This window comes from Gasterosteus aculeatus, chromosome 8 (genome assembly GCF_964276395.1).
Source record: "Gasterosteus aculeatus chromosome 8, fGasAcu3.hap1.1, whole genome shotgun sequence".
In the NCBI taxonomy this organism is placed as follows: domain Eukaryota; kingdom Metazoa; phylum Chordata; class Actinopteri; order Perciformes; family Gasterosteidae; genus Gasterosteus; species Gasterosteus aculeatus.
In genome coordinates, this window is record NC_135695.1 from 18854459 (window position 1) to 18867666 (window position 13208).

A 13208-nucleotide genomic window follows, 5' to 3' on the forward strand; every position below is an offset into this window, starting at 1 on the left:
GTGAAGAGCGCCGACGTTGATGAAAGCAGCCCTCCGAACCGGCGAGGTCAGAGTTTTATCACTTCTCCGTGAAAGCAAAACCTGCAACACCCCCCCAAAAAAAAGAAATGCTCACAGCGGATGTAAAATGTGCTGTGGCAAAGCTGATGTTCTTATAGTGATTCCATTTGATTCCTGACAGTATTTGCTGCTAACGGATGTTTAATGTGGTATATTTTTGTTGAAACAAGAGATTGAATTTGAGGCTGTTGATGTATTTATTACAAAGGTGGTTCAAAGGGAGTTGAAGCGAGCCTGAGCCTTCCCAACACTGTTTATTTTTTTCCCTCCCTGAGACTGCGTCAGGCCTCCAATGGAAGGAGGAACTAATCAGCGTTTTCTGCTCACAAGGCAGATCCACACCCTTCCTCGCCCCGTCTTCCCCAAAGGCCCACATCTGGAATGACATCATTAAGAAAACAGTACCGCGGACCAAAAGCAATCCTCCGATATCATTTATATAACATTATCTGAGGGCTTACATGACCAACGGCCTTACCGTAAAACAGCAGAAGTATCAAAGGGTTTTATTCAGAATTTAACGTGACACGACTTTTGTGGCATTGGATTTAAATGCAGAAAACAGCATCCGACCAAATGCCTGAGCAGCGTTTGTCGTGGTGCCAGCAATTGACACCCAACAACGCATGGAGAGCAAGAGCTTGACATTGGCCACAGCAACAAAAGCTTTGTGAGTCTCGACCCCTGAGGAGATCAATTTGCTCCCCTCCGGTCGCAGGCCTTTCAGCAGGGTTGAATAGGGGACAAAGGGTCGGTCGCAGCGGCATGGGGCTCCGCAATGTTTCTGTAACGGGGTGTAAAGACAAACAAATCACTGGGATGAGACGTGGCCTTGTTGTTGCGGCGAGCCGGTGATTTACACCTGGATCACTCAGGCTGATAAGGGATAATTACTTTGGGACTAACAGTTTAGAAAGCCAGTGTGTGTGTGTGTGTGTGTGTGTGTGTGTGTGTCCGTCCGTGCATGAGCGAGGGAGTTTGAAGGGCAGTGTTGAGTTTCACTCGTGTTTTAGATTTGTGGGCTCGAGTCGACCTTGCTGTGCTCAAAAATAAGGAACAATGATGTTTAGAAAACGCTGCTTATGGTGAGAAACAAGGACAATGTTTTACTATGAAGGCTGCCGCCTAATCTGTATGATAACTGTGGCTGCAACTTTATTGAATAATCAGATTTTCTATTTTCTCGGCTTATCGAGAAAATGTCAAACAATTTCCAAGGTTATGGCTATTCCAAGGAAATTAAAAAACAAAAATCCCAAATCAGCTCATTTTCAGATTTGACATGCTCACGAAAAAACTATTTTTGTGGTGAATCAAATTCTTAAATTATTTTTTATTTTGTAATGTTTTTATTTTTAATGTATTTTTATTTATATGAATTATTGCCATATTGCCTGTTTCTATTTGATGGAACTCTTCTTCTAATTCCTTACGATATTTTATGAAGTATTGAAGCTAAATAGGCCAACAACAACATGTAACTTTTGGAGCACAGCCACAGCAGAACTTGAACTGTCTGCACCAGAGAAAGTGGTGAGTAACTTGAGCAGCCTGCAGCTAAACTGCATCAACACCGGCGATCATTTAATTGATGGCATGAGTAAAAGAAACTAAATCACGTTTTGATGAATCAAAAAGCACACGATCAGATTGAAATGATTCGAAGGTCACAGGAAACCATTGTTTAAGAGAAAAAGTTGCACAAATGAACCCTTTGACACGGACGGACATTTACACTTTAAATGACAAAGAAAATGAAAGAGTGGGACTTCAAATACATTTTGGGGAAAAACGTGCAGTTCATGGAAGGAGGCAAGAAAAAGAAAAAATAAAACCATAGAACGGGTTAATTTTGAGTCATACCAGGCTCAGAGAAGTCGAAAAATTAGAAGAAGAAAAAATTCCTCCGCCGCGGCGACACCGAGAAATGATCCTTCAACTTTTGTTATTTTTTCCCCCCCACGTTTCGCCCGTCGTAACGTGGCGGTTCACACCGAGTGATCCAAACGTGCCGCATCGGCGTCAAACGCTCTCGTTTAGATAGAGGCGTGTACGCTTTCACCATCTTTTCTTTTCGGCCCGTCTCTAGACCCCCTCTGACTCCGGCGGAAGGATACGTGTTTTCGTTTCTTGGCTCGCGGTGACTGGTGCGCGCAGAGAGGTGGAGGACTCTTCTCCGGTAACCGTGCGCGACTCCCACAAGCCCCGATTGTTTTATTTTAAGCGTTCTCTCAACGCGGCGGCTCGCGGGATACGTGTTTTATAAAAACCGAAATGTGGTGATTTCTTTGAGCGCCGCTAGTAGTTTTCTCTTTTATTTCTTTTTTTTACTGCGCGAGAGCCGTTTTCCGAGAGACTTTCTGAGAACCAAAACCGTCCCCGGGAGACAACTCCACTTCGTTCTGGCGACCTTATGTGGATTTTACAGAAGACATGGAGCAGATCCCCGGTTTCTCCTCGGGCAAATCACTAGTCTTCGTCTTCTGCCTCGTTCACCTCTCTTCGGGTAAGTAACGTTAGTTTAAATAAACCTGCGCTGTTGTTTTCTGATGATTCGCTCGCTGTTGGCTCGCGCATCTGCGGGACACAGCATCTCTCCACGCGCACGGCGGGTGAGTCACTAGTATCAGAACAAATGTGACTTTTTGTGGGCAAAAAAGAGTAAAAAACAGACTTAAGCCTGAAATTAATCGGCTTAATTTAGGCATTTACAGTATTTACAACTGCGTTTTCTGTCGCGCGCGCATCGCCTCTGCTGCTCGGGGTAAGTTAGCTTAAAGTTAACACACGCTAGCTAACTTTACGTTTGCTTTGGCGTTACTTTGACGTCACACCCTTTCTATACGTGTTTTTGCTCTCGTATCACCATGACGTGACCGACGACCACACTGCACATCACCACACGTCCCGTTTCGAAAGGTCGGTGTCTGGTTCAATGCCGTGAGTTTCCGCTGCCGAGTCACACCGCTGCCCAGATGTTCAGCAGAGAAATAGTTCAAAATGGATCCATAACTATGTTTAAAATTAAGAGGGCCGACCGTGATGCAGAGGACGTGTGTGTGTTTTATGAATTGGGAAATAATTGTGATATTTAAAGAAAAAGTAGGATAAAGAAATTGTCCTAATCAGTCCTTCATAGCAGCAACAGCAATGTCAATATGCGTTTAAACACAGCATATATATATATATATATATATATATATATATATATATATATATATATATATATATATATATATATATATATATATATATATGCGGGAGTTTCTAGTGAAGTATTTAATGGAGCACTAATTGGTTTCTATTGATAGGAAGCCAGTAGGGGGTCATAGAGTACTCAGGCTGGTGGACTAGGAAAGACTCGGATGAGTCAAAGGTTCTTTTGAAATGACATTGCAGAGACCAAACCAGCTCACGTTAAAAAAGCACAGTGACTCCCGGTGTGTACGTTTTTGTCTGCATGAATCATAGTGGAAGCTTAGCTTTAAATTGTTCTAAACACGTGCTTCTGAATACACAGGTGCATGAACATTGTACAATGTTTCTGATTAAGATAAGATAAAACATTATTCCTAATTTCCTGGGGATTAGTACTTTAGTGAATGCAATGTTGAAAACTTAATTTTGAGTACCTCACTAATTCGATCTCTGCCATGACTTTCATTCCCATGGATTTCTGGGTTTCCTCTGAGAAATGTGCCGAAAGGCCTGTAGCCTTTTAAGCCTTTATGTAATGGTGCCACAGCAGGGAAACTGTGTTCATCTCCCATCTTGCTCTCCTTTTGCCTTTTTAGCTCAGAGTAGATACATGCAGCCCTGCTATTCTTTCTCACGTTTTTTTTCATGGGCTATAGGTGACTTGTGAACGGTGATGTTACACAAAAGGAGAAAAGACAATGAAAAAGTGCTGCAGGCAATGCAAGGAGAGGCAGTGGAATGTTGTTGGTGTTTGACATTCCTCCCTCCCTCTCTGCTTAGCCTCTCTCCCTCTCTCCAACATACACACACACCAACGCATACAGACACACACAGACTTTATGCACTATGATTTTATTTTCCTTTTCCTCTTTGCTATATTTATTCATCCTTTGTTCAACTAATGTTTGCTTTGTGGTTGCCGCAGCGACGCCAGCACACAATACTTTTGCCAGAAATTTAGGTCCTCGCGGCTTTTGCGTTTAAGTTGCACCTCTTAGTTTCTGTCACTAGGTGTCCGCTGCACGCACAGGACCTTTCATTTGGGAATGTCACAAATACTTAGCATTTTCAAAATTCATCCTTTCATCCTTTTATAATAGTTTCATTATATACTTCTTTCAATGCAGTGATTCGATAAAGGTGATGAGGTATATCCGGAAATAGTTTTTCAGTTTTGCAGGTATCCTTTGTGGACTCCTTGCTCCTTCGCAGTAGACTTTGTTGGTACAGCCTTCAGCATCTTGGAGGATACGGCGTCGAACAGAGCGTGAGCAGTAACGCCCTTTTGCGCGCTCGTAGCCCGAGCGCCGTCTGACAGGGCCCGCACCATCTGTGGAGGCCCGCGCCACAGTGCCCCGCGTGACTATAAACAAAGCTTAAAGCTGAACATCCAAATAGTTGGAACACTGCGCCGTATGAGCCGCTGTGATCACAGCTTGGGATGTGTGCAAGGCGCAAATGGTTTATTTTGACAGGATGGCACGGAATAAGGTGTTGTTTACCATAATGACATAAGGGTGGTTTGAGGTTTACCCAAAATGCAAGAAAGCATCTGTGACCTGCATTCTCCAGCTTTTTAGTTTACAATTATTTGTTCATAGAATTGATGAAATGTTGCAAACAAAACTGTGCAAAAATGTCACTGTCTTTGTAAATGTGTATAAAATACTGTCAGGAGTTAGCAGTCTTTTTCTAACTGTTGGGACAAATGCAGCTGCACTTCCTTTTAGGGTTTTTGAGAATAAAAGCGCGCCAGTTGTTTGCCGATTGGAAGCTTTTAATGTGAAGCGGCATGTTTGCATTATCATATCCTGCCAATCAGAGCTCCAGTATGTCACATAACTGTGGACCCTAAACACAATCTGCAAACAGCTGAACATAAAAATAAGTATATTTCTCCTTTTCAACTGACACACGTCAAGCCAGGACATCAAAAGAGCAGTTTGACTTCACTCCTGTGGCTTTGATTATGTGATCCTGCATTATTCTTCTATATGCCACAGGGCGTACAAACAAATGAACTGTGAAAAATCTAAAAGACATCGAATGTGACCCGGTGTAACCACCAAAAAGCCATAACTCAACCTCTGGCTTGTATTGTCCAAAGGAGATCACAGTGTCTCTGTCTTTTCGCTCAATGTCACTAAACTCTGACTGAAAAAGGTGATTTGTGGCACATTCATAAACTACCAGTGACGTTTGCATTTAGCATTACGGTTCCGTGGTTTGCTTTGCTAATTGAGACACGTTGCTAAAGTCTTCTTCCTCAAAAAAAACACATGCTTTACTTGCTATTCGATCATAATTTCAGGCCTGCAAAAGCCCCTCGGTGGTGATGCGGGAACTGTGTGCCGCACAGTGTTGTAGGTGATTGTGTTTCTGGATCTTGATGCAGCGTAGGTGCCATCATTGCGGCAAACGGCATAGCGTTGCCCCTACGGCGTGGGCAAGCGGATCGTCGCACATATTTGCCCAGTGCAAACAGCAGACAGCTGACACGAGTGTGCATATCTATTTGCGCGTGTGTGGGTGCATGTGCCGCTCTGTGAATATGAACCGTCAAAGGGCAGCAATTGTGTCGCCCATGGTTTCCTTGCGTCTGACCCAAGCTGGGGGGGGGACTGGTGTGAAATGTGATTTATCTGCAACGTGCTTCGCCCTCTGCTTCGGCATGTTGTGTGAAGACAAAGATATTTATTGAGTTGCCCACACTACTGCGTTATTTACTGACCACCAGCTCATCCCACTGCCTTGTGGCGGTTGTATTAATGCGTTGTTTTTTTTCTTTTTTGTCATCTTATCTCACATCGGCTGGCTGTAACCTCACCTCAGATCGTTCAGCCATAGTGCCCGTGCTCGTGTTTCAGGTTATATTCAGTTCGGTCTTCTCCGCCCTTTTTGATTGGTAGTTTAGTCCAACAGTCGGGCCTCCGCTCGTGTGTCGCTCCTGCACATGTTGGTTGTGGTGGGAGTGAGTGCTAACGTGTCTGACTGGATGAGTCAGTGCTTGGACGTGTGCGTCACTGACACACGAGCTCCAGATGCACATGGGTCACTATGTCCGTGCAGCGCGTATTGGTTTGGAATTGACCTAAACTTGAAGACTTACAAATACGGTCTTGAAGTTGAAGTGCATGTCAGACGAGGTGGTCACAGTCAATGGCCTGCGTTACCATTTTGGTTGGCTGTGCTGACAAAGCAGCAGGGCCTGCTCCACCAGTTCCCTCTCCTTTTGACTTTGATCCACCTGCACTGAATAAATACCAGTCCAAGTGTGAGTGAAGTTAGGTGCATGCCCTGCATGAACCACCTGCCCTGTTTCTATAGGAGGTGGTGTTTGTGGCTGTGAAGGTCGAGGGGATTACAGAGCCGTCGCGTCTGCACTGTTGAACAGGTTGGCAAATTAACAGGGAATTACTGGGACCTGCATTCCTTGGTCAACGCACCCCCGTAATCCCGGAGACAGGCGGAGCAATGAGCCAAGCAAGGCACATCGGCAAGGAAATGAGAATACTTTGTATCGGGGCGCAGTATTGGTTTGGTTCAATGTAAGAGTCGGTTGTAATTCATGGTCCATAGAGAGTCCATAGAGAAGGTGGGACATGACGCCACGTGGCTCGACATTAAAGATTTTCCAGACAAAAAAACGTTGGTTTTGGTTAAGCTACAGATCATTTTCCCTTACAGTTTGTCATTAATACACCTGTTTTCTATGAATGTCTGCTCTCCTTAAGCCTGGAAAGACTCATTTACATTTTGCCTGAGTCAGAAGAACACCAGAGGTACACCATGTATCTCTATATGAGAAAATAATTCTCATATCGAGGTAGAGCTTTTCTCCGTTGACATTTTACCACCATGGATAATGCCGGTTCAATTCTGATACCTAAATGAATAACAAACATTTTTACACACAACCTAAAAGCATGAAAGGAAGTTAGTCCTTGTACTATGTGTGTGTTTCATTAGTCAAGCAGGGGAAAGTCCCTGCATTGGTCTGGTCTGGTCTGCTCTCCCCATTTCTGTCTGTCTGACACACACACACACACACACACACACACAGACACACACACGCAGACATCGAAAGAGACACACACGCAGACATTGACACACACGCATACTGAGCCAGCATGCCAGCACATTCAGATGAGACTCTCCCAACTTCTCCCAGTAATTACGACAGCGAGGCGACCGTCTCGTCTCATTTGGGAGGTTAGGGGAATAATTACTGGGGCAGTGAGGGTATTTGCCCTCCGTCGCACTTCCACTTTCAGCATCTGGGACTACCGCCAGCTTTTGATTAGCTTGCATGTGGTTCACTCTTGAATTTCTGTTTTTTCTTAAAAGGAGAATTGCCGGTTCAACGTGAGCTGGGGCCGACGGTGTTCGCCCACTAGCTAACGTTACGCACACCAGAGCCAGCGCTTTCTGCCAGAAAGCCTTCATTTCAACCCGATTATATTTATGAACTTGAGTAGGCCTGTCTGTTGCCTAATCCTCAGGCGATTTTTAACAGAAAGGACTCTCTCTCATTCTGGAGTTATTCAACAGGGGAGTTTGCTACTCTTGAAGTATAGAAAACATCCGATGCCTCGGCCCGGCGGCGAGTTATTATTCACCGTCTCTGACAGAAGCTTTACCCAGATTGCACTGGGTTACGAACAAACAAAGGATCGGAAATTGAACCGTGTTTAATCGCATTTTTTAAATGTTTTGATTTGCCTCCAATAATAATAATCCAATAGATCAACATGAGACCATCTTTGTAACCACAAGCCTTTTGCTGTGAACTCCGACAGTGTTCTGACTTCTTCTAACCTGACGCTGATCCGGGGCGGCTAAAGCCTTAAAACCCCTGTTCGGTTCGTCTGCTGTGTGTGTGGGCCGGCAAAGCTGCCCTCAGGGGTAAGAAGTCTTCATTTGAGCATCATCTCCCTCCTTCCACGCTGAGCTAAGGGTATTTTATTGCAAGTTGCCACGGCGACTGCTGGGCTTGCTGGATGTAGAGGCTTGTACGGCAATTCCAGGAAATGGGGTCACTTCCTCACTCAGCGCGAACGACTTCCTGCCCTCCGCTGTGTGGATGCGTGCCAGGGCTCAGGAACTCCCATTCGTGTGTAGCCTTTGTCTGTAGGGTCGTAATTACTTCCCCGTCTCAATCCTCAGCTATTAGCTCTCCCTCCATCACTCCCCTCCTACCGCGGCCTTCTTTTTTTTCTCCCCCCCTTCTCCTCGTGACGCAGCTCGACCCCTCTTGGGACGCGTCGCGGTGTCTGTGACAAAGCGCCGGCGAGCGCTGAGGGAGGAACCTGCGTAATGCCAGCCGGGCACGACAACCGGACTCTCTCGACCCTTTTTTTCTATCTCGACACCGTGTTTTCATTTTTTAAAAGATTCTCACATTCAAGTACAAAAACATAAAATAAAATAAATAAATCCAAGTAGTTGTGGTGGCTGCTGTTCTTTGCTTTTATACAAGCTGCAGCCCTTTCGACAGCTCAATAAATGTTTCTAGTAATAGCTAGATGAAAAGGAAACAATAATTGTGAGTCTTTTAAATAATTATGAAACAAAACCAGCAAGATGCTACATTCAGCATGGCAGCGTGGTCACAATGATAATGTTAGCATGTTGATATTTAGGAGAACAGAAAAGTGTTTATAGTATAGATGCGAGTTTCGTCGTCGACCACAAATGTCCGTCTCAATATTCACGCCACGCATTAGCTGACTGAATGTTTAGATAAACGTTTCAATAAACTCTGTGAAGAGAGTGTCAGATGACGTTCAAGTGAAGTACAAGTTTATATTTTTATGGAAGAAACCAAATTTGTCATTATTAGTTTAAGTGATGCACTAGAACCTGCCCAGAGGTGTTTTAAATAGATCATCATTCCTTTCTAATATCTCATGTCTTAGATCTGTATCTGTATGTATTGTGTACGTACATATATTTAATATGGCTTTGTTCCTTTTTGAAGAAGTCTCCTCTGATCTTCGTTCTGTGGCCTTCGGGGCTGCAGTCTGCTGATGCGATGATAGACATCGGGCTGACTTACAGCGACCGCCCCCCCACCCCCGCCTGGAATCCAAACGGGGACTTTGTGGTTAAACACCTTCTGTTATATTTAGCTTTGGGCCTCTTTGGCTTTGTTCATGTTTTTTTTTTGAGAAAGGCTCATAAAAACAGCTTAATGGAAACATACGTGTTGCACCCACCCCCACCTTTGGAACCCGTGGCGCCCCCATCTCACCATGCACCAACATCTCACTTATAGAAAACTACTCTGCATGAGAGTTTTGTGCCCATTTAGCACACTGTGATGTTGTTTGTACTGTAAAATGTGTAAAAGAGAATTATGATTAACATGAATTTGAATCTGGATCTGCTGCGACTTGGATGACCTCTCACATGTTTCCGCGCAGCCCCACATAGAAACGCCTTTTTCCATTGCGACATCTGCATACCGAATCTCCCACCAGAGCTTCTCATCTTTGTCAACATTTTAGTTATTTTTTTTTTTTTAGTAAGAATAAGTTTAGTTTTAGTACAGTTTGGGCCTGAGAATAACCTTTTTTTTTTTTTTTTTTTTTCAAAGCGCAAGAAAGATGTTAATATCATAACGTTGAGTTCACTGAGGAAAGTTTGAGAAAAGCACCTCCACATCTGTGTTTAAAACTCTCATTTCTCATGCACAATGGCATCTTTACAGATACAGGAAACACGCACGTCTCTCCTCCCAGTCCCACCAGACTGCAGACATTGTAAATCTCTTGCTTTTGTGTTGCTTTTTGTACTCCACTTAAGCGGCACGACGCGGTGGTGGGAGGTATAAATAAAAAGAAAAATGTGCATTTGATCAGGAACGGTCCAAATCATGGCTCTCATCGTTGTCAGCAGCCCGCGTGCTGTGTTCCTCCGCTCACACCATCTGCCTGTAGTTTCACTGTGGACTTTGTCGATTTGGGCCTTATCACGGCTCCCATTCCTGGGAAATCTCCTGTTGATAGTGAAGTGTGGGAACAGCCAGGTGGAGAGGATGCAATGCTGTTGGTATGAGCGTGTATCGCAGCACGCCGCTTTGGAAATGTCAAGGTGTGGGAATCGTTCTGCTTTGTTTAACTTTTACAGAGAGACGCATTACCGGGGTACTCGTGTGTGTGTGTGTGTGTGTGTGTGTGTGTGTGTGTGTGTGTGTGTGTGTGTGTGTGTGTGTGTGTGTGTGTGTGTGTGTGTGTGTGTGTGTGTGTGTGTGTGTGTGTGTGTGTGTGTGTGTGTGTGTGTGTGTGTGTGTGTATTCCAAAATTGCGCAATGGCAGGCGGGCCGTCCCAAATCTGGTAAGATCATTGTGTCTGGCATGACAGCGTCCGTGGGAAGCTCGTCAAACCAGTCGGGGAATCAGAGTCTCTGTTTCCGGTCTGGGCTGTCATGCATTAATGCATGCTCTTCTCCACACGTCCTCCTTCCCCCTCGATCTGCTCAATTTTTGAATATCATTTAGACGTAAACGTGATCAAAACCAAAAGCGAAAGTTCCACTCCGTCACGAGTCAAACCGCACGTTAGTGGATTTCTGTCTGTCTGCGTTTTGATGTTGTGTATGCACCATCTACTCATGCTTCTAATACACTGGGTGACTGTGTGGTTCTGCTCGTAGAGGCACAAGCCTGTGTGCGTGCTCGTTGGAATTATGAATTTCACAGTGGTTTACGTATGGAATCCCCGTGTCTAATGGACTATGCCTGTCAGCCCGGGTCCAAGGCGATCTACTCCGCCCTCGCTCTCTCACTGGACCGCTTCACAGTCACGGAAAAAACACACCACAAAATCATTTAAAGTGAGGTTTACAATAGTCTGTGTCTCCACGTATGCTCCTCCGCTCGAGTGACAACGTGATTAATAGAGGCGCACAAAGTAACACCATTGCTCGGTACACTTCCTGTAATGCAATGACTGTTTGTTGGCTTTTCTTTTAAATCAGCTGACCTAACCGCAGTTTTGCTCACAGAGTCCCGTTCAGCCGGGTGAGGATTCATGGACATGTGAGGCTAAAACAATAAAACAAAAATTGTTAATACAGCAACATTCTCACAGTAATTTATGGTGTTTCTAATTAAAGACCCTCACTTGACAAACAGCAGCTTCCTTCATTGAGAACTGAGAACATCACACTCGATGTCGGGCCGGCATGCTGTGCCCGAAGACCACTTGGCCATGTGCACACAATGGCTGATGTGTCTGCCTGCTAGTGTCTCATTGGCGGGGAGACAGTTGTGGTTTGTTGTCGTCGCGGAGTTTGATTTGCGCCTGGCTCATCCGGCCGTCCTGTAACCGCAGGCCGATTTCAGGTAGCATCTAAAAACACGTGTCTGCAATGGTCAGAATTACCACCGCATTCAAATATTGCCAATATGACAAGTGTTGAGCTTATCAAGCACCCCGCTAATCGCCCGATCTCTTTACTTTTCCCCCGTCTCTTGCAGCTCTACAATGTATGGACGATAAGGCGCCTTGTGTCAACAACGCGACATGCCTGACCTTCAACAATGGCACAGAGTACTGCAGGTAAGGTCGTCTGGCACCGAACACACTCGCACTGTCACCGACACTCGAACAAAATGGGGAGGGGGGGGGGGGGGGGGCTGGATGTGAAACGCCAGAATAGAAATACAACTTTTTTTTTTTTAGATCAACCCGAGCCTGTCCACAGGACCATGAGGTTTGGCTCAGGCACGGAAGGGAGAATAAAAGGCTGCTCTGTCTGACAAAGTACACCAGTACTGGGAACAATACCAATACACACATTTCCACCTCCAAGATGCTATTTAGGACATTTCAGGGGGTTTTGTTACATGCTCTCTTGTTGCTCTAGAATGAATAGCTGGAGGTGTTGCCAACATTTGACTGCCTGCTGATTTGTTTTTCCTGTGGGATGCCGAGACGATGACGAGACACCTCTGTTACGTGAGAAAGTAGCCTTCTCTGTCCGATAGATGAGGGGGGAAAAAAATCTGAAACGTGGTCATTTGATTCAAAACGACACTTAGGCTACCCGTCGGTACACCAGCGTGGCCCCTTTTTCTTCTTGGAGCACGGCATGTTGTTGCGGTAACTTGAAACAACCTGCAAGTAAGTGTCTTCTGCTACCGGCGGTGCAATCGGGTCATTAAGGGGGAACGTGCTGTGGTGAGAAGGAGAGCGGGGGCCTGTGTGATCTCTGACGGCTTAGCCCACTTTGTAATTAAGACTCTGCTGTCTTCTTAATTACGTTGCCACTCCCGAGCCAAAGTCCCACTGAGAACGTGGTTCATGGAGCTGCTCACGTTTCATCAAATGCGATGTGAATCGGGCTGTGCGTCCGTTCCCACCGCTTTAGGAATTTCAACGCTCTTGACACAAAAGGGAAGCAGAACGCAACATTCCTTAATCGGTGTTTGACATTCCGCGTCTAATTGAAGGTCAGGTGGCTGCAGGTGCAAACCGGCTCATCGCCTCTGTGCGGCCTGTGCGTTAGGCGGCAACAATTAAGAAAAAGAAAAAAAAATCAAGGCCTAATTGCAGATTCTTCAGACTGTTACTGCGATTTGTGGTTCTGATTTTCAACCGGCGCATATGAGCGGTGGCCGCGAGCTGGTCAGTGGAGCGCGGTGGTCCGGTGCACAAACATGCACGCCGGCCCGGCTGTGTCAACAAAAAATGAAGCTTGTGTTTTAGAACACACACACACACACACACACACACACACACACACACACACACACACACACACACACACACACGGAGGAAGAGAGAGTGAATTTGTTCTCTGCTCAAGTACACATCACTACACTTTCTTTACATACAACTATTTAAAATTGTAAATGAATGAGATCACATTTGATTCTTTTTTTAATTTTTGAAGAAGCTGTGCTACTGTGGTATTTACTCGCCCTCTCGGTCAGCCTCACTGT

At 45.2% G+C, this 13208-nt stretch overlaps 1 protein-coding gene across 1 annotated transcript in view; it reads left to right on the forward strand.

Moving 5' to 3' along the window:
- The first annotated feature begins 1782 nt into the window (after nucleotides 1-1782).
- The window catches only part of notch2 (notch receptor 2), a 36928-nt gene continuing 25502 nt past the window's right edge, over nucleotides 1783-13208 (forward strand). The window contains exons 1-2 of the mRNA XM_040185283.2: nucleotides 1783-2566; nucleotides 11742-11823. Of these exons, the coding sequence (XP_040041217.2) occupies nucleotides 2494-2566; nucleotides 11742-11823 (155 nt within the window). The 5' untranslated portion in view covers nucleotides 1783-2493. The remainder of the gene's footprint in view (nucleotides 2567-11741; nucleotides 11824-13208) is intronic.